The sequence below is a fragment of the Sciurus vulgaris genome (genome assembly GCF_902686455.1).
Source record: "Sciurus vulgaris genome assembly, chromosome: 9".
Lineage (NCBI taxonomy): Eukaryota > Metazoa > Chordata > Mammalia > Rodentia > Sciuridae > Sciurus > Sciurus vulgaris.
The window spans coordinates 51,663,130-51,685,433 of record NC_136469.1 but is presented as its reverse complement, the minus strand read 5'-3'; the positions used below and the strand labels follow the sequence as shown (position 1 = coordinate 51,685,433).

The 22,304-nt window shown below is 38.5% G+C and overlaps 1 protein-coding gene across 8 annotated transcripts in view; it reads left to right on the top strand.

Moving 5' to 3' along the window:
- SGMS2 (sphingomyelin synthase 2) overlaps positions 1 to 21,186 on the top strand; it is an 85,031-nt gene extending 63,845 nt beyond the window's left edge. For 6 of the 8 annotated variants that reach the window (XM_079153581.1, XM_079153579.1, XM_079153583.1 and 3 more), the window contains 5 exons: positions 1,282 to 1,982; positions 5,137 to 5,254; positions 10,524 to 10,677; positions 15,138 to 15,304; positions 16,574 to 21,186. In XM_079153581.1, the coding sequence (XP_079009707.1) occupies positions 1,528 to 1,982; positions 5,137 to 5,254; positions 10,524 to 10,677; positions 15,138 to 15,304; positions 16,574 to 16,777 (1,098 nt within the window). In that variant the 5' untranslated portion in view covers positions 1,282 to 1,527 and the 3' untranslated portion in view covers positions 16,778 to 21,186. The remainder of the gene's footprint in view (positions 1 to 1,281; positions 1,983 to 5,136; positions 5,255 to 10,523; positions 10,678 to 15,137; positions 15,305 to 16,573) is intronic. The other 2 variants (XR_013766148.1, XM_079153585.1) reach the window with 2 other exon arrangements.
- The last annotated feature ends 1,118 nt before the right edge of the window (positions 21,187 to 22,304 follow it).

Below are 22,304 nucleotides of genomic sequence, written 5' to 3'. Positions count from 1 at the left end.
TTAATTCCCCTCATCTATCCTTCAGTAGACGCACAGTAAACACTTGTAGTTTATCTGTTTACCACTCATGGTTGTAAATAAATCTTGCCTGTACTGTTTTAAATTTTCTCTTTTCTTTCATTAAAGACAGACTTAACTGTCACTCGGTTGAGTTTTTCCCCCCTTCTGTTTTTCCTGAAATTACCCTGAAAAGGAGTCCTTTAAAATTCCAAGGATTATGCTAAAGTTGTACAGTGTACTCAGGGTGGGGACTAATTACAAGGTTTAAAATCCTCTTCAGGTGGTGGTTCCACAGTGTGACTAAAATACTGCTTTCCTAAATTAAGAACAGCTGGAGCATAGTACTAGCTAGTATAAGAGAGTTGGTGGTGGCTCCCTGTGTCCCAGAGAAGTCTTTGCTCTTTGGAGCCAGTGAAGCCTAAGCCAAGGGTACCCTTTCCTCATCAGTGTCATGGTGAGTAAGTGCCCCAAGCCAGTCCTCTGGATGCCAGTTTCTGTTGTTTGGTAGAAACACTGATGGTTGCATCAGATACTGTCAGTTACTAATTTACCAGAACTTTGTAGTAAAAGATCTTATCCTTCAAACAACTTGCTTTCTAAATGAAACATAGACAAGGCTCTGTATATCTTTTCTCTAAGTTATTTCACACTCTGCCAACTTTTCTTGTGTGTGTTGTGCATCTCTGAATATAAAAGATAAACTGAGGCAGTGCCATTCTATATGTCTTGAATGTATTGCTCTGAAATCTGTTCTTAAATGTAGTCACCAAAAGGACTTCAGTTTTTTAATCAGAAAATAGACTATTTTGACACATGCAGAGAGTAACAATTATTCGTTGCATTGACTATGGAAGCAACTCACCAGAGTTTTTAATTCTTTCTTTAAGGTTCATAGAAAAGATACAGTCTTAGCAAAGAATGATGTGATCTCTGGGCAGGTTCTAGCTTATTATGACTTCATGGTTAGCAACAAGTAATACTGTCTGAAGTGTTTGCAATGTTGGGTCCTGTCTTTTATTTAAAGAAATTTAAAGGGAATTGATAGTTAAAATGTTCCTATTTATACTGACATCAGCTCAAAAAGAGACAGGAATACCAGGATTAAACAGTTTAATATTTTGTAAATAAATTAAATCTCTGCAACGTCAACTATGTTCTAATAATATCTTTATAAAGCAAATGGCTTTGGTATTTGTTTCCTTATTTTGAGAATGTTTTTGTTTCAGAAGTTTGATAATTGGACAAACTTATTATCTAAGCATAGTTTTGTTTTGTTTTTAGGTGGAATAGAAACATCTATTTGGGGTAAGGAGAATTGGCTTCCTTTCGTAAGAGTGGTGAATGTACAGCAGACAGCTACATGGCAGGAACAATAATCAGACGACTACCTTCTACATTTTGTATTAGAAAACAAAATCAATTATAAGAGTCCATGTTGATCTTGGAAGTAAAAGGATTTAAAAAAATTAAGTTTCCACGAAGAACAAGAACTTTACCTTCTCCTTTTTGATCTGAAGACTGGGGACAATGGATATCATAGAGACAGCAAAACTTGAAGAACATTTGGAAAATCAGTCCAATGATCCTGCAAACACCTACACAAGACCTGCTGAGCCCGTCGAGGAAGAAAACAAAAATGGCAACGGTAAAGCTAAGAGTTTATCCAATGGGCTGCGAAAGGGCACCAAAAAGTACCCAGACTATATCCAAATTGCTATGCCCACTGAGTCAAGGAACAAGTTCCCCCTAGAGTGGTGGAAAACGGGCATTGCTTTCGTGTATGCGCTTTTCAACCTCGTCTTGACAACGGTCATGATCACAGTTGTACATGAGAGGGTCCCTCCCAAGGAGCTCAGCCCTCCACTCCCAGACAAGTTTTTTGATTACATTGATCGGGTGAAATGGGCATTTTCTGTATCAGAAATCAATGGGATTATATTGGTTGGATTATGGATCACCCAGTGGCTCTTTCTGAGATACAAGTAAGTCTTGTTTTTTTTTCCTAATAAATGTAGTCATACATAAACAGTTCAAAAAGTGTCACTTGAACCATTAAGTTTGAAACTGGCAAGCATACAGCAGTAACGTGATGGGTGACTCACTTCATCAGTTTAATGCCCAGTTCCTCATTTCTAGCAACTTGGTGCTAGGGCGTTTGTCTGATAAATCCAGAAGCTTCGAAGGGAATAACATGTACTCTTGCTTGGGTTATTTCAGGCTCTTGACAGGTGGGGAGAGGAAGAGGCTAGGAAACTTTTTTCTCCCTTACTCATTAATTTGATGACTGTCCTGCTTTGAGGTTTGCCTGTCTTCAAAAGTTCTCATGTTTTAGGTTTTTTGGTTTTTTGTTTTTTGCTTTTTTTGGCCTATTGGCCACCCAGTCACAAATGTTTGTTTAAGAAACTGAATTTAGAACTGGGTCCCTGTGGTTTGGGTTTTAGATTTCTAAAGGAAACATGCCTTCTGATTTCACCTCAGCACCACAAAGGAGCTCAAAGTTCACTGGGTTCGGCTGTCCCCCACCCCTGTCTTGGAATAGGAGGAATCAGGAAATAGTAAGCCAGTATTTTTGCTTTGAAGATATTTAAAAATTGGACATAGATCTAAAGCAGTTATTTCTGCTTCTCTGTGTGAATTCTGACTTCTAGTCCATAAAAACTAAGACCCCTCAACTCCCCTTTCATCTCAGTCATCAAATATTTGCTTTCCACTAGGATTCTAGTAATTAAATCACTAACATAGGAGTTTGATCAAAATGCTATCCATGGTCTGGGGCTTTCAAAATATATAATACATGCTTAGTTGATATAGCCTGAAGATTCAGGGTCAACTAAGATTTCAGTATTAATGCCACAAGATCATTTTTAGAAGAGAGAACTTATGCTGTATTGTTCTTCCCATTCTTCGTTGCTTTGGGCTTGAAAACTTATTCTACCAACCAAAGTCATTCCTAAGCATTTTCTTTAATATCACCGTCTTGGTATGTTTTAAGTAAAAGAGCTGATAATTGTGTTTTACTTAGTTATGACATGCTTTATGCTAAAATCAAAGAATATACTTGTTAAATGTTAGTGATTTTCTTCTCAGTATCTGGAATTGATACATTGAACATAAGAGGGCCTCTTGAGCCAAAGGTGTTTGCTTTCTTCTTTAATATGCAGAAAAATTTTATCCCTATATGTAAGAAGAGCCATTTACCAGGGTCTGGTAAGTAGCTGGACCCCACCCTTAAGTGGAATCTTCACCTTGGTTTATTTGAGTCATCATCTAGATGTTAACTTCCTCTCCAATATCAGATTTGATTTCCCCATGTCACAACTCATGGGCACATACCTGGACCACACATTTTAATGGTATCCAGTACATTAGTCACAAGTCACATGAGTTTACCTTTTTTACACCTCTTTTATTTATTTTTGGTACTGGGGATTGAACCCAGGGCACTTAACCTGAGACACATCCCCAGCCCTTTTTCACTTTTTATTTTGAGACAGGGTCTCACTAAGTTGTCGAGGCTAGCTTTGAACAGTCTTGGGAAAAACTTCAAACATGTCTCCCTGTGAAACTATCTGTGATTCCAGAAGTTTTTGATCAGTCCTACTTTGGAAAGTCTGGTAGCTCTGAGAGTGGGAGCACTGCAGTATTATATTTTATGTTCTGGAGATGTTATAACTAGCAATCCAGGGGTTTATGGAATCCCACTCATTTTCCATCCCCAGAACCAGACAGAGCTTCTAGACCTAATAAACAACAAAAAAGGGACTGTCACCTTGAGCCGTGAGGACACTCAGACCCTTGATGTCCACTAGGCATTTTTGTCTTTCTTTATTTTTAAATGATATTTAACTCATACATAAAAATGTTAAAAATTGGACATATTAATGGACTGTCATGTGATGTTTGACCACAAGTAATATTTAAATGAGGTTAAACATACCTATCTCAACATTTGTTAGTTCTTCTTGGTGAAAATATTTAAAGTCCATTTTTAAAATTTTTTGAAATATGCAGTAGCACACCAGACTTCTTGCTGCTATCCAACTGTAGCTTAGAACTCACTGATTAACCTTTCCCCATCACTCCCACTCACCTAACCTCCCCTGCCTCTGGCAACCACTGCTGCACTCTCAACTTCTGTGAGATCAACTTTCTTAGATTCCCCATGAGTGAGATCATGTGGTGCCTGTCTTTCTGTGCCTGGCTTAGTTCACTTAACATAATGATCTCTGGTTCCATCCATATTGTCTGAAATGACAGGTTGTCATCGTTTTATGGTTGAATAGAATTCCATTGTGTATATGCATATTTTCCCTAGCCATTCATCAGTTGGTGGGCACTTAGGTTGTCTCCATTTCTTGGTTATTGTGAACAATGCTGCAGTAAACACAGGAGTACAATCTTGATCAAACTGCATGCAAAAGCTTTGCACTCCTCTTTTTCCTTTTTGATTGAGATTGAGTAAAAGTAAATCAGTTTACAACTTCACTATTAAATGTCCTTAAGCATACAGGACACTTTGGACTTCTTCAAAATGTAATTCTCGGAAAATTTATTTAATCAGAGAAAATATAATTCATGTTCAAGTTGTCAAAATACCTTCAGATGGTCCCCAAATATATCTTGTTTATAGAACTTGAGTTTAATGGATTGTCACATTTCCCTATGTGTCCAATTATGTGACATCACCTGGCTCATTAGTTAATTCCTCTGTGACTATGGCTCACTTAAATCTTTGATATGTCCTTGAGGGTTTTATTAATCAATGAGTTGACTGAAAACATAGAGGTTCATTGAATTCACTGGCAAAGAGTGATTTTTTTAGGAGAGAGGGGATTATCTAGACTCCTGGTTTACTTTAACGCCCCTGCTCCCACACACTTAGTCACTTTGGGCTCCAAACCACCTACATTTATTTAGCACATGAATCTTCATTTCTGGAAACAGAAGTGCAGTCTCACCGTGGAATTATAGAAGGGACAGCTCACAGCCTTTAAATTCTGTGAAACTGTGGTGTGTTAATGCCATTCTTAATTATTTTTAATCTGTTGAAGTTTTCTTTCTTGGCTTAGGTTTTACTGCATTAGAAACAAAAGCAACCAGTAAGCTTGTCTTTTCCTATCCCTCTTTTTCCTTTAGGTCAATAGTGGGGCGCAGATTCTTTTTTATCATTGGAACTTTATACCTGTATCGCTGTATTACAATGTATGTTACTACTCTCCCTGTGCCTGGAATGCATTTCCAGTGTGCTCCAAAGGTAAGCAGCTGTGCACTCCCATTTTGACGAAATCAAGAAAACAGTTTCTGAACACCCACTCTATTGTACATTCTTATACATACTTTCATAGGTGTTCACTGAAATTTAGCATATTTTCTATGTTCCTTTAGGTTTAGGGAAAGAAATCGAAATGTGCTAATTAAGAAAAGTACAAGTACATCTTCATGTATAAAAAAAATCATTTTCTGCTGATTACCCATCATTCTGCTTTTATGCTTTGTAACTCATTTTCTTATACAGTCAAGCATTCATTCTACAAATATTAAGCTTATGTCCCAGGCCCAGTAATAACCAAAATGAAGTCCTACCTCTGGAGCTAATGTTCTATTGAGGGATGACAGATCATAAATTAAGATGTATCACATGATGATTAGTCAGGTGGTTGTCAGTTGAGGAGCAGTTAAGTGGATAGGAACTATTTTATAGAGAGATCAGGAAAGGCTTCTTAATAAGATATGAGCTCCAGGCCAAGCAAATAGTTTAGTTGCAATGGGTCAAAGGAAGAGCAGGGAGTTTGGGGCGGGGTGAATAGCAATGGGGGTACATGCCATAGATTCCAGAGGATCTATGACCTATTGTAAGAACTTAAACCTGAATGGTGGCAGTGGAATTAATGAGAAGTCATTCAATTCAAGATAGAGTTTGAAAGCAGGACCAATAGGCTGTGCTAGTAAGTTGGATGTGGGTTTGAGAGCAAAAAAGTCAAGGATGACCTCAAAGCTTTTAGCAGTTGGAAAAATAGAGTAGCTGACTGCAGAGACTCTGTGTGAAGATGTCTCCTGAAACTGTCCTGAGCAGGAGTCAGTTTGTCATGTTGAGTCCACTCGTGGGAGAGCCGTTGATCACCTTAGACCTTTGTACACCTTGATCGATGCTCCCCCTTGGGTTTGTGCCTCTTTAATTCCATATCCAGTAACTGCATAGACTTGCTTATAAAATGGAAGCTTACAAATCATTTGCTTTCTAGACAAGGGAATGATGCCTAACCTCATATTTTACTGAACACTAAGCAGATGTCTGAGGTAAAGGAAAAATAGAGTTATTCTGAAGAAGCCAGCAGTCTCCCTTACCAAATATAGGTGTGGTTGGGAGAAGCCATAATTTTCCAAAGTCATCAAAGCAGAAAGTGTCTGTAATTAAAACAGTGTACATATTGAATCTAAACATTGGCTGCTTTTTAGTGAAGCTAATTCAAGACATGGGAGGAGTTTAGAAGCACAATAAACACTTCTAATGTCCTGTTGTAGTGTGTTGAATGAAGAAATGGCCACAGAAAGGAAGGCAAGCCCATCCTCGTAATGGTTGAGGTTTGCAGGGATGCATTGCTATGATTACAGAAAGAAAAGTAGATTACTGATTGCCCTCCATGAGAGAGGTGCAATTTGCAGAAGCCACGTCAGTAAATGTGCTTCAGATAACTGAGCCACAGACACGCATGATGGAAACTTTGGGAGCTTCCTTAGCTGATCATCTGCCATGTTCACCTGTCAGCACATCTTCCTGAAGCACAGGCAGGCTGTAGGTGCCTAAATCCTGGTTCCAAATCATTCCGCCTGACTAGAGGAGATGAGGTGCTGCAGAACAGGAGTTGGAATTGCATTCTAAATGTGGTCCACCTGCTAGCACTGAGTGCTGCTTACGGTTTTGTGGTTAGAAGACTGCTAGATAATCTGTTTCCTGTGCTGCTGGCTCCATGGCTTGCCTTCATGATGAGCAATGTCAGGGCTCTGTGCTCCGAAACCACTCCCATGGGAGGGTGTCCCAGCCAGTGACAGATGGCTCCTACAGCTTATAGTCCACCAGATATGATCATAGGGGCCATCATCGTGAACCCGTGACTTCCATAGTTTTCCTGTGGCCCCCTCTCTCATCTGTGCTACAGCTCACTTTAGGTCCTTCAGCCACCAACCCCAGCTTTGGTTTTCAGTCAAAAATTTTGTATTCTTCAGTTCTTCAATGTGTATTTAGATAAATTTTGTCTTACTGATTAGGAAATTATTTTGAGATGATTTAGTTTTTCTAAATCATTTTGCCACACCCAAGAATGTTTGGCTGGGATTGCAATGGGTTCCTTCCCTGGGAGACCTCTCTGGGGCCAGCTCTCCCCACACCCCATCCTGGCCATAGACGGCTTAAGACTTCTCTCCTTAATAAAAGGGACAGCCTGTAAGTTTCTTGTTTGTCAGAAGCTACATTGGGCTCCCCGTACCTAATTTATTTTTATGGGAGGCGTTTAATGGAGGTTGCAGTTGGAAGAACACTTAAGAACATTTGAGCCCCTGTCTTTTTTGGCTGTTTTGACTGACGCTTCTCCGTAGGTTTGTGCATCTTTAATTCCATATCCAGTAACTGCATAGACTTGTGTCGGGAAACAAATTAATAGTATTGAGAGTCTTGTGTGACGTGTGATGGGAAGGCCCCAGTGAACTGGAAAAGAACTAGAGAAAAAAAATCCATTAATCCTAACACTTGTTATTTTCCTTTCCTTCACCAGTTTTCTTTTTACCTTTTTTTTTCTTTTTCTTCCTTCCTTGAAGTTCTATTTAGCATTTATACTAAGCATGACCTGATGTTTTAGAATTGGCAGTGACAGTATTGAGGAATTAAGAAGACAAGAAGAAAATCCTTCCTCTGTTCTGAAAAAGCATATATAATCAAATGTATCAGAAATCTCCATACAGTAGCCCCCACTTATCTGTGGGAGTATGTTCCAACATCCACAATGGGTACATGAAACTGCAGATGATATTGAACTTTAGGTATACCATGTTTTTCCCATACATACATATGAGTAAAGTTAACTTATAAATTAGGCATAGTAAGAGATGAACAATAACTAATAATAGAACAATTATAACAATACTGTAATAAAAGTTCTTCAAAACTTCAGTGGCTCCAGAGGCTGAGACAGGAGGATTTCGAGTTCAAAGCCAGCCTCAGCAATGGTGAGGCACTAAGCAACTCAGTGAGACCCTGTCTCTAAATAATACAAAAATAGGGCTGGGGATGTGGCTCAGTGGCCAAGTGCCCTAGAGTTCAATCCCAGTACTCACCCCACAAAAAAAACTTATGAATATTTTTCCATTTAAACTTTCTGACCATGGTTGATGGTAAGTAACTTGAGACTCTTGAAAACAAAACCACAGATATGGGGGGACACTGAATGCAGAGGAAAAGGGGTTATCTCAGCTACTGATTTGTTTACACTGTTGACCCCAAGTAAAGGTACTAAGGGCTTTAAGTATTTCTGCCTTCAGAAAATTATAGAGTTGAGATAAGTGAGTAAAGAAAAAAAAATATTATGGTTTCAAAATGAAGAATAATGTGTCCTTTGAAATGGAGAATACAGTGGTTAGGCAGAGAGTATGTACCTTTTTATTTGATCTCAGTGTTGGCAGTAGCTGTACGAACCTCATCAGAAGAAATTCCTCAAGGATTGTGGCTGGTCTGATAAAGCGCATGGCTTGATTGAATCCTTGATACCAAGGACTTGTCACAGAATATTATGTAGCTTGTCACATGCCTCTGTGGGGTATGCCTGAAGTGAGTCATGCAGCTCTGACAACAGTCTGCACACTTTTAAAGGGGGTGAAACTCTTTTCAAGGCTCCAGTTGCATTTCTCACCCTTCCTCTAAGCCTGTGTTTTCATTTTCTCTGCAGTGCCTTGTTCTTAACTGCCAAGCAATCGTGGTATGTTCACCTTTTTTACAAGAGCTTTTTTTTTTTTTTTTTTTTTTTTTTTTTTTTGCGGTATTGGGGATCGAACTCAGGGCCTTGTGCTTGCAAGGCAAGCACTCTACCAGCTGAGCTATCTCCCCAGCCCCTTTACAAGAGTCTTTTAAATACCAGAAGGCTTTCTGGATCCATATGATTTTTTAAATCAGGAGATTTTTTAGTACCCTACAAAGGATATTTTAGGTAAGGATTCTTGACCCAGTTCCTTACTGTCCTGGATAGGATTGTTTGCCACCTGCTTTGGGGACTGACTTAATTTCTCTACTCCTAGACTCTCACCTACCTGTGCACATTCTGACCCTCCTATACCACAGGTCCACTCGCACAAGATTTGACTGTGTTCACACCACCGAACAGCATCACCATTATGGAGACTGGGCAGCCATGGGCCAGAGATCAGTTTCTCAAAAGGCAGCATGTCATATGCCTGTCCCCCAGATTCCAAAGGAATAGTCAGTAATGGACTCTGTATTTCTCTTCCATGGACACTATTTCTTAATCTCAATTTTTTTTTATTTTTTTTATTTTTTTTTTTTATTTTTTATTTTTTTGCGGTGCTAGGGATTGAACCCAGGGCCTTGTGCTTGGGATGCAAGCACTCTACCAACTGAGCTATCTCCCTGGCCCTATCCTTTGACTTTCGAAGCCTCTTGGCACCGTTCTAGACTCATCTAAACCCTCCATGTCGCTCCTCCCAGCATTTCTGTATTCTCATCTTCTGTGTCTACTGTTTGAACCAACTCCTTCCTGTGTGCTTAAAGTTTAATAGGGTGTAAACTTTTGCCTGTTGTCTGCACTTCCTGACTCAGCCCAACATCATTTTCCATTTCACTATAATGGTTTCTAGGAGGTTTACACAGTGCCCCTGACCATGGCAGCCCTCTCTTGACCCCCTGCCACAACACATAGGTTCTTTCAGGGATGTTTTTCCTGATCGAAGCTGGTCATTTTTAAATCTGCCAGTATATCGCTAATCTGTCATTTTCAAGCCTATTTGAATGATTTAATGAGTTGCAGCTCCTCATTTTAACTCCAGTGTTTTGCTCAGGCATTAATATAGCTGTTATGTATACTTGAGGCTGCCCACCTAATACAAGGTACGACTGCACTGCAGAATATTAGTAATGTGGTATGCAACGGAATCAAATATTATCTGTCCCAAACCCCCACATCCCCCTGCAAAAAGGAAAGAAAGTAGCTTTGCTCTGCTTTTTAGTGCATAACTGTGGTGAAGTCATTGGTTATTAATATTTTTAAAAGCTTTGCCCAAGGACACAATACCACCAAAACATATTATTAGCAACATATTGAATAATTTAAAAGGTGTCAATAAAGCTGGCCAGTGCAATGCATGGAACCTAGTTTGAGGACCTTCCCCTTGGATTCTTTTTGACATTTTAGGTTAGAAGGGGAAAAAATCACAACCTGGTGACCTTTCTGTCACACACTTAGGCTGAAACATAATTTTTATAAGTTTGTAAATTTTCTTCTGAATCTTCTTCTGTCATTTAGCTCAATGGAGACTCTCAGGCAAAAATACAGCGGATTCTCCGGTTGATTTCTGGTGGTGGATTGTCCATAACTGGATCACACATCTTGTGTGGAGACTTCCTCTTCAGCGGTCACACAGTCGTACTGACACTTACATATTTGTTCATCAAAGAATGTAAGTAATAGCTCATTCCCACATAATTGATTGCTATAGTGGAGGGGTCCCCTGGCTCTGAAATGGATGGGAGCCCTATTCTATTGGGGTTGATAACGATAAAAGACAGATATAAAAATGTGTGTGTGTGTGTGTGTGATCATTTCAAATAATTAGTTGTGACCACCAAAGGCTTAAAACCTGGCTGTGGCTTCTCTCTGGCATTTAGCATACTTCTCAAACAACTTGAAAACCTTCGTTAATATTAGAACCAAGAGAACTTAAAGTTCACTGCAAAATGCATTAGTCCATTCTAATGTAAATGAACTTTGAATTATTTGTCTGACCCTTCCATTCCATGATTCCAGGGAAATTCTTTTGTGTCCCCCTTTTAAACCATTTCTGTGTCCCACTTTATTTCAATTCCATTATTTTCCAGCATTCTTCTATGTTTTAGTAGACATCTTATCTTGATGGAACATTTTGCCAGCTCCAGTTATCTTCTTCTTAAGAAGAAACCTGGAGGCAAGAACTTGAAATCTCTTTCCATATTTGTATACACATTTTCCATTATACAGAATCCTTGTTTTTCTAGTAACTTTCATTGATGAAATACTGTCTTATTCATTGTCAGGTGAGGCTTGGTTGTGGCTACCTATCAGATCCCAATTTTGTAGATTTCAGAGGTTTTGGACCATTTGGGCCCATTATCTCGGAATTCTTCTGAAATGGTGATGCCTCTTCCTTCATGTATGCAAGGCTGCTCAGTGTTCACCTTCATCTTTAGATCCAAGAGGCCTCCTGCTAGTGTTCTTAGAAGTTCATCTCAGTTCTCTTCATTTCACCTGTAGAAAAGGTATCTGTGTTAGAGAAATGCAGAGAGAGACCTCCCCTTTCCCTCCTTCTTGCTCTTTCCTCCTCTCTTGGCCTTTCATTAATCCAGATAGGTTTAGTTAAGTGCAGGGTGTTTGTCATGCTTGGTTTAAAGGCCAAGGGCTTCTACACCTCACCCTTATCTCCATTCACTCTATGATATAGAATGAGAGGTTGCGGGGTCAGGGTCAGTGGCTAAATCTCACTGTATGCCAATATCAGGGGATGGACTCTTCTTGAAATTTAATCATTATATTCTAATACCTAATTATTGGTTCTGAAAAGAGCATTGTTTTTATTTCTAACTCCAAGTTTTGCCAGGGGAAATTCCATCTGTATGTAAGTTATTTTCTATTCTATAGTTACATTTAGTTTGTAGGACCTTCTCTCTAGTTTGAAGATCATAAGGAGCTTATGAAAGAGGCTGGGGTGGGGAGGATTACAGGGTCAGAGCAAAGACCCTGTGAGTCAAAACCCACAGAATAATGAAGAGAAAACACTCCAGAAAACTTACCACCAGTTTTCCAAAATAACTGAGGAACAAAGTGATATTAACACTAGTAGCATATAGGTGATACTACTACTTCTAGGCCAAGTACTATTCTGAGCCCTCAATGCAAATTAACTCATTTAATCCTTGCAACAGGGAGGCACTGTTTTCCCCCAGTCTTTCTTCTTGCGCATAGAAAAAGAGACTTGGCCGTGGACCACAGCCAGATTTTGGAGGATCAGGTATTCAGACTCAAGCTGGCTGACCTCAGAGATTCTGGTCCTCAATTCTTGGCTTTCTTTAGGATTTTAGGAAATTTGAGTTATCTGACCTTATAGAATTGCCAAGAAATAGTCTACCTATCTATAAACGAGGGGTATTTTTCATTACTGTTCTTTTACCTCAGAGCAATAGCAGGGCAACTTGTAATCAACTTCATGCTTTGATGAAGGTTACACAATATGTAGAAACATTTTTCTCCCAAGACTCTCTCCCATCAGCTGGGGTGTTCAAAGCTGTATAAGTTTACATGTAGTATGTAAAGGATTATATTCTTTTTTCCAATTTTTGGTGAGAGATAAAATGTCAAGTCTTTAATACTACAAACTCAGTTTCATAACCAGTTTATATATAAGCAGGGTCTTCCACATTTGGACCTGTTTTCTATGCCATCAGAGAAAAGTCACCTTCCAAATTACACCATGTGTCGTCGTTTTGAGGGAGCAGCAGTTCTAGTGGTTTCTTTGAAAAGTCTGCTTCTAGAATGACATGCATCATGTATATATGTCTGGCTCTCCTGCCTTTTAATCAGCATCAATTCTTGTTTGCTTTCTTGTCATGAGTGGATTTAAATTTAGTTGTGAGACCAAATGAAAAGGTGGGACCAGGACCGTTTTGTGGTTTAACAAAAGAGGGCTTTACACAATTGTGCAGATATCACTGGGGCCTTGATTCCTTATGAAATTTGCCTGGAGAAATCAGCCATGCTCTTAATCCCAAATGTCTGGCTAGGCAAGATCACTTTCATTCTTAACCTTGCCACCACTCCAAGTCCACTGTCACTATTATTCAATGCCCATGACGTTCAAGATCCCACACAGTGAACTCAGTTAATATTTGTGTCATCTTTTAGCTCCATATTGTGGGTAGAATGGAGAACAAAGAGGATTACCATTTTGCCATTTTACTTTCAAAACAGCTTTGGGAGGAAAGAGGGTCAGCCAGTGTTCTGAATTCATGAGTAGTGGTCCCACTGCAGTAGTAGCATCATGGAAAAATGCTAGGGTTTCCAGTTATTCTTAAAACCTCGTGAGTAGTAGTACAGTGACCATTCAGGCCACCTCTTTCTTCCTTACCTACTTCAGCTTTGCTTCTTGTGATGAAAAAAATACAGAATAGTTCTGGTTTGCCTGAACGTTTTGAATTGTTCATAAATACCCATTAAGCAGGGGGTTGGCATGAGACCTTAGGAGGGCTGGAGTTTGTGATGCTGGAGGATGAACATTTAGCATCTACATGTCCTGTCCAGTTTTCATCTTCTGAGCCTAATGGATCAACAGATTCATCTTAGACCCCTCAGGCTCTAAGACTAAATATCTCCTAGCATCAAAATTCTGGGTTTTGCTGGGCATGGTAGTGCTCGCCTATAATCCCGTGTAAAGCCTCGGGGAGGCTGAGGAAGGAGGATCTTGAGTTCAAAGCCAGCCTCAGCAACTTAGAGAGGCCCTAAACAACTTGGTGAGACCCTGTCTCTAAATAAAAATACAAAAAGGGATGGGGTGTGGCTCAGTGGTTAAGCACTCTGAGTTTAATCCCCAGTACAAAAAAAATACTGGGTTTCTTTGAGTTACCTTGGAGAACTTGGTTGTACAATGAAGCAATTGAATGAATATAGCACATCCAGAACTAGAAAATCAGATTTTCAAATGCAAATGTAAGTTTATTTTCTCTTACCGTTCTCCCTGGGACCAAGAGAGCAACAGCTTTTTTTATCACAGAAAAGATTTTGTATTTGAATGATAACTGACTTAGTGTTTCATCTGAAGTTCTAGAAGGCAGTCTTTTGTTAGTCAACCATTCTTCTACACTGGAAAGAAAGTATCAGCTGTGAATATAAAAAAGTTTAATAGGAAATAACTTTCAGTTTATTGGATTATTAAAATTTTATTGTGAACCAATAAAGCTTTAATATAGAAAAAAGAAATGAAACAGATGACCAAGTAATTAGAGATGAACAGGTTCCATTTGTGTCTGTCATTAACATTTGGGTGAGAAGTTCCTGAGGTGTTCTCACCCGGTTTAACTCCACCAATTCTGCAATTCTCTCTAACAGCTAATCAATGGAATGAACATCTAAGTGGCCTTACCAGGAAGGCTAAAGATCTATAAGTGGATGGGCAAGACTTGTAAGGTTTTCCTAGGGAGTGCTGCTTCACAGTGCTGTTGGCAATAACAGTACGAAATTGCCAAGAGTGAAGTTATTGCTTGCCACAGAGCCACTCCCTGTCCCACCCCAGACACATGGAGAAACATTTATAACCTGAAAATTTATAACCTGAAATTTCCCCTGCTTTTACATTTTGTTCCCTTGTTTTCATGAACAAAGTACCTTTTCTTTTGACTCCTGCTGTTTCTCTTGCCAGTGTACTTCCTTATGTGAGCCAGTAGGAGCCAATTCCAGCCGACCTCATAAGCAATTCCATCCTCTTCCTTATTAAGCAGCTTATTAGCAAGGGCAAGGTCTTGAATATCTATTGTTATGAGAGACTGCCTCCCCCACCCGGTGAATGACAATTACACCTGCTCTTCCCATGGTCCCCTCACCCCTTCCTCCTTCCTGAGCAAATCCTGGATGGCTCATAGTGACTCATTGTGGCTTCTCACTTTTCTCCTTCCAGTAATTTCCCTATCTCAGATTACTCTGCTCCAGGTCATTAGGACAGATCGTAGTCATTAAATTAATCTCTGTGGGCTGTGGGTATAGATCAGCAGTAGAGTATTTCCTTAGCATGTGCAAGACCCTGGGTTCAATCCCCAGCTCCACAATAAATAAATAAACAAATAAATAAATGATCATCTCTGGGAATCTTATTAACACTATAATTTTTCCACTGTCCAGATTCGCCTCGTCACTTCTGGTGGTATCATTTAATCTGCTGGCTGCTGAGTGCCGCCGGGATCATCTGCATTCTTGTAGCGCACGAACACTACACTGTTGATGTGATCATTGCTTATTATATCACAACACGGCTCTTTTGGTGGTACCATTCGATGGCCAATGAAAAGGTGAGAGCAGTGACAATCCTCGAATGGTTTCTTTTCTTGAAATTCGGAGGACCCCTTTTCAGACTGTGGGGTTTGAGAGAGCTTCATGGGAATAACTGCTGGCACCACCCAGATGTGAGGTTCAATCAGTCCACTTACACTTAGGGCCAGGCCTGTTTCTTAATAGGAAGCCAAATAACTTCACAAATAGAAATGTAAAGATTAAAATGCTGTAAAATCACAGAGCACATTACAGTGTTTTAGTAATTTGGCTGATTTATACTGGAATTGAGGAGATATATGTACTAAATTAAAATTTAGGAACCACCTCTATAGAAGTATCATGGTACAGCTTGGTACCTGCTCCCTACCCTCAAAGCACATACATTAATGTTCAGAAAAGGAGGCAGCCATATAATTTTTAATCAGGCAAAATGAATATCTTATGAATTACTGGCTTTGGTATATCTTTGGATGATTGGTGCCCTCTTGCTTCCCTTCTTATCCTTCCTTATTTGTTTCTGCTTCTTCCTATTCCCAGGTGAACTGTTCTTTCTTCTATTCATTCTTGCAGAGCTTGCTCATATACCACCACTTCTGGAAAGCCTTCCCTAACTCCTCTCTTCCTCTGGTCCAAGGTAGACCTGTTCTTCCCCTGCTCTTTTTTAAGTCTTGATGTGTTTTCTTGGTATAATAGAATTGGTCTGTGTACCTTGACTTCCTTATCTTTGAATAGACTTTGCCATATTGTCTGGTACCTACAATGTTTGGAGAATTTGTGATTGATATGTCTTTCTGGAAAGATCTACATCCATCTCTTGGTGTCCACTGATAAATACCTTTTCTATGCATTCCTTTATCGTTCCTTGTAGTTCTGTCTCCTGTAGTCTCCTGTTTCCATTTTCCTTCTTAACACTTCCATCTAGATGCCTCTTCACTCTACTGAACCAGAATTTTCATCTGTCCTCTTAAATATGTTCAGCCTCTCAGATCTTGTTGGCCACTAGATGTGACGCTCACATATCCGAAAAATTATTACTCCTGAACACCATTCCCAAGTCTCCATTCTTACTGGAATTGTAAGCAGAAGAAATGGCATGAGCCTCAGACAGGAAAAGATGCCTTGATATGTTGAGGACCAGAGTCGCAGGAAAAGGGGTGACAGCACTTACTGCCATGGGACACAGACTCTGCCTCCCCTGTTAAATTAAATGAATGACCATTTAAATAAGGAAAAGGGGGACAAATCATGAAAGATGTCTCATTTCACTTTTTTCCTACCCTTTGCAGAACTTGAAAGTCTCTTCACAGACTAATTTCTTGTCTCGAGCGTGGTGGTTCCCCATCTTTTACTTTTTCGAGAAAAATGTACAAGGCTCAATTCCTTGCTGCTTCTCCTGGCCACTGTCTTGGCCTCCTGGCTGCTTCAAGTCATCATGCAAAAAGTATTCACGGGTCCAAAAGATTGGTGAGGATAACGAGAAGTCTACCTGAGGGTCCAGAGGCACCAGCTCTTATACCAAGAGTTTCATGCTGCAACCAAAGGTATAGCTTTGTTTTTATTTTAGGAAAAACAGACTGGTAAATGAAGACGTGGACCAAATTTTGTGTAAATGATTGGAAAGATGAACAAAGTATTACTTTTTGACTGTTTTTTTTTTTTTTTAATTCAGCCTGAGAAAGATATATTTTCCTGCAGCTCTTCATTCATTGGAGACAAGCCCCCATCCTGGGATTTTACTAGTGAGCTTGTTAAAGAGGTGCCAAAGAACATATTACCCGTTTTCTTATTCTTTCTCCACTAAAATCTTCTACTTCAGCATTCTTTCAGGATATTTTTTTCCTCCCAGGGTCAGAAGAATTTGTTAATGTTTTGAATAAAATGTCTGGATGTATACAGCCACTGTGTAAATAGAATAACCTAATGTTGAAAGTGGTTTTTAGCATTAGGCTACTATAGTGGGGGGCCGTCCATGGCTGCAAGTCACGTTTGGGTGCACTTTGCTTCTACCTTGTCACAGGGAAGGTTAGGGGGAGTCTAGGGATATGCTCTGCTGCTACCACCCTATGCACTATGTATCACTTTTACCCTTAAGTTTTTAACTGATAATTTTATCTTTTTTTAAAATAAGATGATCCAAGGAAATATGAAAGTATATGACACACCCACAGATTTTACATGTGTGTAAATATTTCATTTATATATCTCTGGCAGATACACAGGAAGCATGGGGTTATTTCTGCTAAGGAATGATTTCATGCACACACTTAGATGCAGCCTGACTGGCAGATTTGTATCTGGGACCCCAGGGATGTCAACTGCACCAACACAGGCTGAAAACACATGTGTGTGAACTGGTACTCACACCCCTTGGGGAACAAGCATGTATTTCCCTTCCAGCTCAGGCACTGGTGTAAGGTCTGTTTTAGGGTTCCTAATTAGAACCCCAAAAGGTATTTGGGCACATTTTATTAAAAATTATTCCTTCCTAGTTCAATTGTACTTTATGGAAAAAACAAGATGAAGCCTGAAAGTTTAACGTACCTTTGCCTTTTATCAATAGCCTCAGCTCCCATACACTCTTCGTAAGGACATATACCACCACTGAGTAATTTGACTTTTACCCTGTGAAAATTAATACATGGTGCTGCTCTTTAATATGCTGTTGGAATCAGCATGTTAGACAGGCACAGCTGCACAGGAAAGGGGGATAATTGTTTCTAAATTTCATTGAGGTGATATAAAACAGGTGGATTTTAAAAATCTGCTCAGATTTAATATGATCAGGTTTAGTGCTTTATTTACTGCTGTTGAAATTTTTGGATAATTCTTGGCTTAAATTCTTAACTACTTTAAGGTCAATTTGTAAGATTTCTAGTAATCTTAGAAAAAGTTGTAAGGGCAGAGGTTAAAGAGGCCAGTGTGTTGGGATGTGGCAGTTACATGTATATTAAAGGTGAAATGTCCTCTTAGATGGGAAACATCCCTAAATTTCTCATTATAAACAAGTCAGTCTTGATTATACAAAATTGGCCATTAAATTGCTTGAGAAAAGCACAATATAGATTTGTTCAGAAGGGTCATCATCCTTTGGTGCTAAAATTCTATGTAGTTTTCAGAGTGTTGTTTTGTTTTGTTTTCCTCTGTGTAATAGAATCACTAAAGGAAAAGTGGTTGAATTCAAAGACAGGGAGAAGGCTCTCTAATCTGGTTATTTTAAATAAGAATTAAAACCTTAACCATCTTTGGCAGATTTTGAAACACAAGGATTTTTCCAGTATTTTTATTAAATAAAATGATAACAAACATATACCTTGTGTGTTTAGACATCATTCTATGTAATTTTTGCCAACATTTGTCTATTAAAGATTGCCACTTGTTGTAAAACAAGGTGTTCTGCTTGAAAACACTGACTTTAAATTCCCATTGTCTGATTAGGAAGAAAATCATCTGACACTTGAAGCCTGGATTCTGCTCCCTGAGCCTCTAATTCAAATAAAACAATCAAATATACCTTAGAGCCTTACTCAGCTGTGTCTTGGATAACCCACTTTTCTCCAATTGAATAAGGAAAAGTGCTTAAGCTTTAAAAAGATTTGTGTATTGATTATTGGACACCTTTGAAGCAGTAAGCCTTGCACTTTCATCAAGTAATCCAGTTTTTTAAAAAAATAATATCTTCACCTTCTCAAGGACCTTAAAAACACCTGTGACCCCAGGTGTGGACACTACCACTCCCATGTTGTCTACACATGATGTGTCATAGCTCTCTGACAGGTGCTGAGGAGGAATGTGGCTTGAAAATAAGGGGTGGGGGTGGTTCAAAGATTCAAGATGAGAAAAGAAGAGAAATAGTAAAACTACTCATTTACATGTAGGAGAGCAAACATGGGATTTAACCCAACATGCCACTCTGAGATAGAAAACAATTATGATCTTGACTTTGAGAACAACAAATTTTTGCAACATCTTTTCTTTGCCAGTTAAGATTCACATCTTATCCATTATCCATATTTTTGCAAGCCTGTGCTCTTATTTGAAGCTTTTTCCAGTAATTTAGTCCCTCTATGAAATAGCTATAATATATAATGTCTATGAATTATGCTACATTTTTTCCTGACTTCTTTCCAATGGAAACCAAGTTCTCTCAGATTCTAGAGTTCGAGCTCCTCCATTAGATCTGAAAAAGAAAGCACTCTTCCCCCAGTTCCATCCGAACAAATGGCGAATTTGTCATTTAATTTACTGGCATGTTGGGCTCTTTGGAGAGTGAACTTGAAATCTGTTTTGTGGGTGACGTGACATTTGGGTCACTGGCAGGGGGTGTCTTTGCTGTCTTATCAGCGCCCTCTTGTGGCCATAGGTTCTATGTCTTCGAACGCAGAGGTCACTTTGTAGTAAAGTATTTTCAAGTTTTTAAAAGGCATATGTTTTTCTATTTTTGCCAATCCAAAAGTATGGGGGAAAAGTTATTTTAGAGACATTTTAAACCCTTCCCACATTGAAAATGTGCTCAGATTATAGGAAGCTGCAATTTGAATCTTTCATCCGTATGATCAAAGAAAATTTGCAGACCATTTTTACCTCTCACTACACAATCATTAATGTCTCCCTTTATAACTACCTACACTTTGTTTACTCTGAAACCCCAAGTCAGCTGTCTTTCTTATTTTTTAAAATTTACGTGCTCGAACTCATAGTTTTTTCTTTAATTAAAAGTTCACATCTTGTTTCCTGAATATTTTGAACATTTCTTTTGTTGTTGTTGTTGTTTTAATTTTGTACTGTAAAACTGATTAAAAACTTAAGCCGGTCTTAACACACTCACCTCTGTAGTGTAAGGAAGTGTGAGAAGGAATTTAATAAATGAGTTTACATGTTTAAATCAAGCATATTATAAGTTATGTGTAATGTGTTGAAGGCTGTTCTGTTTATATGTATAAAGATTCCTCATATTTGTGTTTTCAATGTCATTATGTTTCAATAATTTAACTCCTTTGACTCAGTTGCTAAAAATATTTCTTTTATGAAGAAGTGCTCTTGACTTCATTATCCAAACACTGAAAATCACGTCAAAGGTACCCAAAGATAAGTCTTTACAGACAGACACCTTGTAAGTTCTGAGTTATTTTTACTTAATAACTATACTGTGTTCTAAATGAATCATGAAAGAATAATGCTGTATTGTGGAATTATTTTAAATTGTCCTTTAAAAGAAACAGAAACTACAAACATAAGCTAATCTAGTTGCCAAGTTGGAATTCATTATTTAATTTACCTCCTATGCAATGATTAATGCTGCAAAATGTATGGTTATGTTACAGTATATTCACAAAAGAAATACTATTACAAAGTTTTGAGAGGTAGCCAGTTGCATTCTTTTGGAAATTTACTGTACTGTTTCAATGTGTTAAGTGCCTTGTTGTAAAGTAAAATTTTAAGTCTAGAACTCATTATTTTCCTGACATATATTTTCATTATGATATCTACTGTATGCTATTGAATAGTTTATAAATCAAACATGTAAATTTCAGAAACTCTTGTCTCCTGCCCACCAGTACCTTAATCATTGACCTAGCATATGAGATTTGAATTCAGGTTCTTTTTCTTTTATTTTTTTTTCTTTTTTTTAAGAGGAAATTTTCTTTATTTAGAAATGTTTTCCATGCTTGTGCTTTTGTATTTGTAAAACATTTCAGGAGGAATTTAGAAGTATAACTGCTGTTTATACTTCTAAAAGTACCATCTTACATTTACATTTTAAGTGCCTAATTGTTAGTTAAACTAATTTATGTTTCTATTCAAAAGAGGATTTGTGTACTTGGTTTTTAATCTCTTTTGTTTTGCTTTAAAGAGCCTATACTTTGTATTTATCCAATAAACCACAGTGACATCAACAGTCTTTTCAAAATGAGTATTAGTGTTTCTTTCAACTTAACAAAATGTGTTCTTATGTTTATTTAGAAGTAGAGTACTTAATAAAACCACAAGAGGGTTATTTTCTTCTAGCACTATTTTTAAAATAAGGTAACAACCTTCAATGAATGGAACTGTGAGTCAACAGGACAGTATTATTTTTCCTGCCCTTAGATTAAAAGTAAAAAGTAAGGTACAACAGTATAAGTTCATGTATGGAAAAAAATCAGTTGCATACTCGATGATTCTGATATTCTGTTTACAAATGGACAAAACTCATTAATTCTTCAAGGAAAACAGTCCTGTCACTCGTTTTTGAAAGAAATGTCTCCACGTGCCTCCACAGAGGGGCCTGAGGCTAATGTCCTCAACTGGATTCCTTAGTCTCTGCCAAAGCAGGTTGCAGGAAGTGGTTGTTAGACCCCTTGATGAAAGATGAGAGCATCACCCCTGCCCAAAAGTCAGAGTTAGTGAAAGTAGTTCAGTGGGTCAAAGGCAGCAGGATAAGATACTGAGGCTCAAAGATCAGGTATTGAATATAGTGAAGTTTTTATCTTTGTATTCCCTGGAAATGATAGAGAAAGGTTTGTAAAGTTTTTCCACCACATCCACCCAGGCCTTGGACGGAAAGCTCATCGCACTTGATTCCTGTCCTTTTTGAAACACTGTGTGCTGATTTTGCTGGCCATGGCCTCAGAATGCCCTTATGCCCTTATTGAGAATGTGCACAAGTGGCTAATGTAAACTCTGGCTCTTCATACAGAGGACTGAGCAACTTTTATTAATGGGTGTATTCATTCTGGGTTCCATTGTTCTCTCTTGTATGAAAACTTTGAATACCTATGAGAGGGTAAAAAATCTCGACATTTTTGAAAGTGGTGATGAGAGAAAAAAATTTTCAAATGGTAATTCTCTCTCTCTCTTTTCTTTTTTTTTATTGTAAACAAATGGGATACATGTTGTTTCTCTGTTTGTACATGGCGTAAAGGCATACCATTTGTGTAATCATAAATTTACATAGAGTAATGTTGTTTGATTCATTCTGTTATTTTTTCCCTTCCCCCCACCCTTCCCACCCCTCTTTACCCTCTATACAGTACTTCC